Source organism: Solanum verrucosum, unplaced genomic scaffold, assembly GCF_900185275.1.
Source record: "Solanum verrucosum unplaced genomic scaffold, falcon-dt-bn FXZP01000295.1, whole genome shotgun sequence".
NCBI classification, from domain to species: Eukaryota; Viridiplantae; Streptophyta; class Magnoliopsida; order Solanales; family Solanaceae; genus Solanum; species Solanum verrucosum.
Window position 1 is genome coordinate 172,010 of NW_026019924.1, and position 4,454 is coordinate 176,463.

At 40.3% G+C, this 4,454-nt stretch overlaps 1 protein-coding gene across 1 annotated transcript; it reads right to left on the reverse strand.

The window, feature by feature from the left end:
- Positions 1-416: 416 nt before the first annotated feature.
- LOC125827163 (uncharacterized) lies at positions 417-830 on the reverse strand. The gene has a single exon (XM_049506526.1). It carries the CDS (start codon positions 828-830, stop codon positions 417-419), a length of 414 nt encoding a protein of 137 aa, XP_049362483.1.
- Between the last annotated feature and the right edge of the window lie 3,624 nt (positions 831-4,454).

Genomic DNA, 4,454 nt, shown 5'->3' on the forward strand with positions numbered 1-4,454 from the left:
ATCTATTGCTTGCCATCCATCACTTTGTCGAACATTTCTCATACTTTAACATGTCCAAACAACACACCATTATTTTACCAAGAAATAAAAAGAAATTAAAGGGGTTTTGGGTTACCTCCCAAATAGCGCCTTAGTTAACGTCGCGTCATGACGCAGCAGCGCCTTCTAGCGTCTTCCAAATACACCATTTCAACCAAAGAAATCTTTTGACAATCCCTAAAATATAATATCAGTTATTGACCATTCACTTTAAATGTAGGTCCTTCATGGTCTTCAACTTCTATTGCACCATTGGTGAACACTCGCGTTACTCTAAAGGGTCCAGACCATTTGGATTTGATCTTTCTGGGAAAGAGTCTAAGTCGAGAGTTGTATATCAAAACCCAATCTCCCACCTTGAAGTTCCGCTTGAGTATTCAAGCATCATGCCATTCCTTCATCTTCTCTTTGTAGATGGCTGAACTTTTATACGATCTGAGTCTAAATTCATCCAGTTCGTTCAGCTGCTCTACTCTCTCCCTTGAGGTTTTTAACCAGTCCAAATTTAAATCTTTCAATGCCCACAATGCTTTGTGTTCTAACTCGACGGGCAAATGACAAGCCTTACCATAAACCAAATGATATGGAGACATACCAATAGGTGTTTTGTAAGCTGTCCGATATGCCCATAGTGCATCATCGAGTTTCCTAGACCAGTAAGTTATGTTGGCATTTACTGTCTTTGCCAAGATACTTTTTATTTCCCGATTTGACACTTCGACTTTGCCACTTTTTTGGGGATGATATGGGGTTGCTACTTTTTGTTTCACCCCATATTTGTTCAGTGCCATTAAAAATCACCTATTGCAAAAGTGGGACCCCCCATCGCTAATGATTGCCATCGGAGTGCCTAATCTTGCGAAGATGTAGCATTTAAGAAATTGGACAACACTTTTTCCTTCGTTGTTTTGAAGTGCGATGACTTCCACCCATTTGGAAACAAAATCTACAGCCACCAAGATATATTTATTTCCAAATGAGCTCACAAATGGGCCCATGAAATCGATTCCCCATACATCGAATAGCTCGACCTCTAAAATAGGAGTGAGAGGTAATTCGTGTCTTCTAGACACTCCGCCTTGTTGTTGACATTGAGAGCATTTCTTTGCAAACTCATGTGCATCCTTGTAGAGGGACGACCAATAATATCCACTTTGGAGAACTTTAGAGGCAGTGTGAATACCACCATGGTGACCTCCCACTGGAGATGTATGATAAGCATGGAGATTTCCACCGCTTCTTCTTCCGAAACACACCTTCTAATGACATGGTCAGCACACTCTCAAAACAAGTATGGTTCATCCCAAAAGTAATTTTTAACATTGAACATGAACCTCTTATGTTGGTAAAAGGTCAACTCATACGGCATCAACCCACACACAATGTAATTTGGAAAATCTGCATACCATGGCGTATGTTTGAGAGATATTGCAAACACCTATTCATCAGGGAAGGAGTCGTCTATGTCGACCTCATGCTCATCATTTTCCCTTACTTCCAACCTTAATAAGTGATCAGCCACTTGGTTTTCGCATCCTTTTCGATCTTTTACCTCAAAATCAAATTCCTGTAATAGTAGCACCCACCTTATCATTCTTGGTTTTTCATCTTTCTTTGCCATCAAGTAACAGAGTGCAACATGATCAGTATGTACGATTACTTTGGTGCCTAGCAAGTATGCCCAAAACTTTTCAAATGCATAGACTACCGCAAGCTACTCTTGTTTAGTGACCGTATAATTTTGCTGGGCACTATTTAAAGTCTTACTTGCGTAATAAATTGGGTGAAATAGTTTGTTGCACTTTTGCCCTAACACGACCCCCAATGCCATACTGCTAGCATCACATATTAATTAAAAAGATTCGGACCAGTTAGGGTTGATGATGATCGGGGTGGATACTAGTTTCTCTTTCAAACACTGAAATGCAGCCATACAAGCATCATTAAAATAGTATTTCACTTCTTTCTCTAAGAGTTTGCATAATGGGTGTGCAATCTTTGATATGTCTTTAATGAACCTTCGGTAGAACCCTGCATGCCCCAATAAGCTGCGAACACCCTTCACTGAAATCGGTGGGGTAATTTCTCAGTGACTTCAATTTTCGCCTTGTCAACTTCCAGCCCCTTTTTCGATACCTTGTGCCAAAGAACGATACCTTTTTTCACCATAAAGTGACATTTCTCCCAATTCAAAACCAAATTCGTTTCCACTCATCTTTGGAGTACCTGCCCTAAGTGTGTCAAACATTCTTCAAACGTATCCCCTAAGACTGAGAAGTCGTCCATGAATACCTCCATAGAGTCTTCAACCATATCCGCAAAAATAGAAAACATGCAACGCTAAAATGTTGATGGGGCATTACATAGCCCGAATGACATCGTTTTGAATTCAAATGTTCCATAAGGGCAAGTAAAAATGGTTTTCACTTGGTCTTCTGGTGCAATAGAGATTTGATTGTAACCGGAGTACCCATCAAAAAAATAATACCACCCTTTTTCTGAGAACCGGTCAAGCATCTAGTCCATAAAGGGCATTGGAAAATGGTCTTTGTCGGTCCGTGAGTTAAGCTTTCGATAGTCCATGCATACTCTCCACCCAGTCACTGGTCTTGTCGGCACAAGTTCTCCTTTTGCATTTGGGACTACGGTTATACTTCCATTTTTCGGTACACATTGCACCGGACTTGCCCACTTACTATCTGTAATAGGGTAGATCACTCCCGCATCTAGCCACTTGATGATATCATTTTTCACCACCTCTTGCATTTGAGGGTTCAATCTCTGTTGATGCTCCACACTAGGTTTACATTCACTGTCGAGCTGAATCTTGTGAGTACAGATGCCAGGAGGAATCCCTACTATATCGACTATTGTCCATCCAATAACTTTTATATGTTTCCGCAGTACTTCAATGAACAATTTCACCTGCTTTTCAAGCAAAATCGGCTGCTATAATCACTTGTAAAGTTTTATTGGCTCCTAAGAAAGCATATTTGAGGTGAGAGGGTAAGGCTTTTAACTCTAGATTCAGTGGTTCTTCTATTGATGGCCTTGCAGGAGGACTTTCTCTGTTTTTTAGGTCGATATCCAACTTGATTTGATTCCTTGAATAAACTCCTAACCCCGATAAGGAAGCTATCACTTCCTCATAGCCTTGAACTTCTGATTCATCATAATTGGCAAGTATAGATTCAAGGGGTTCATTCTTTCACATTAAATGGCTCACACTTGCCACTGCCTCATCCATAGCATCCTCAGTAGACACCACATGGATATTACTTGGTTGCTTCATGAATTTACAGATATTGAAGGTAACCTCATTATCGTTCACACATAACTTTAATTTCCCGCTTTCGATATCCACCAATGCTCTCCCGGTAGCTAAGAATGGCCTTCCTAAAATAATGGGGATTTCAGCATCGATTTCACAATCTAGAATCACAAAATCAGTCGGAAAGATGAACCGATCCACTTTTACCAATATGTCATAGAGTATCCCCACTGGGTGCTTGATGAATCGATCAGCCATAAGGAGTCTCATTGTGATTGCCTTTGGTTCACCCATACCAAGTTGCTTGTATATTGCATAGGGCATCAAGTTAATGATTGCTCCTAAATCACACAAAGCTTTAGCGAATTGGAGCATGTCAATTGTGCACGTGATTGTGAATGACTCAGGATCTTCTTTCTTAGTGATTGACTCATTTGTCATAATTGCACTGCAACTATGGGGCACCTCAATCATTTCGTAGTCCAAGCTCCTTTTCTTTGTAACCTGCTCTTTTATGAATTTGGCGTATCCCAGCATTCCCAACAACGCTTCCACCAGAGGAAGGTTAATTGATAAGTTCTTGAATACTAACAAAAATTTTCTGAACTTCTCATCTTCATTCTTCTTTTTCAAATGTTGGGGAAATGGTGGAGGTATCTTGGGTAAAGGGTGCATGACTTTTAGAACTTGAACTTGTTGCTCTGCTTCCTCCTGTGGTTTTTTGGTAAGGTTTTGTCGAATAGGTAATTCTTGTTCTTCCACATCTTGGCTCTCTTCATGCTTTTGAGGATCCTCATCTTCCATCACATTCCCTATTACCACTTTGCCGTTACGGGTAACTACAGCCAGATCTCTTTCAATATCTTCCATCGATGTTTTGGACGTTAATTGAGCTGATAATAGACTCAATTTACCTTCCAGCATTTTGATGGCATCAACATGAGAATTCACTTTACTGTTCAATGATGAAAAGTCATCTTTCATCCCTTTTAGCAAATCATCAGACCCTTCAACTTTATCGAGTATGCGCGATAATAAATCATTTACTCGAGGACTATTTGCACTCCCTTTAGATTTTTGGCTTTCACTCAAGTGAGTATGGTCCTCCTCATGATCATCCTGCTCAGCCCAATCTTGCCAATAT

Excerpts from the sequence above, each read along its gene's own strand:
- LOC125827163 (XM_049506526.1), bottom strand. The coding sequence starts at position 830 with ATGGCACTGAACAAATATGGGGTGAAACAAAAAGTAGCAACCCCATAT.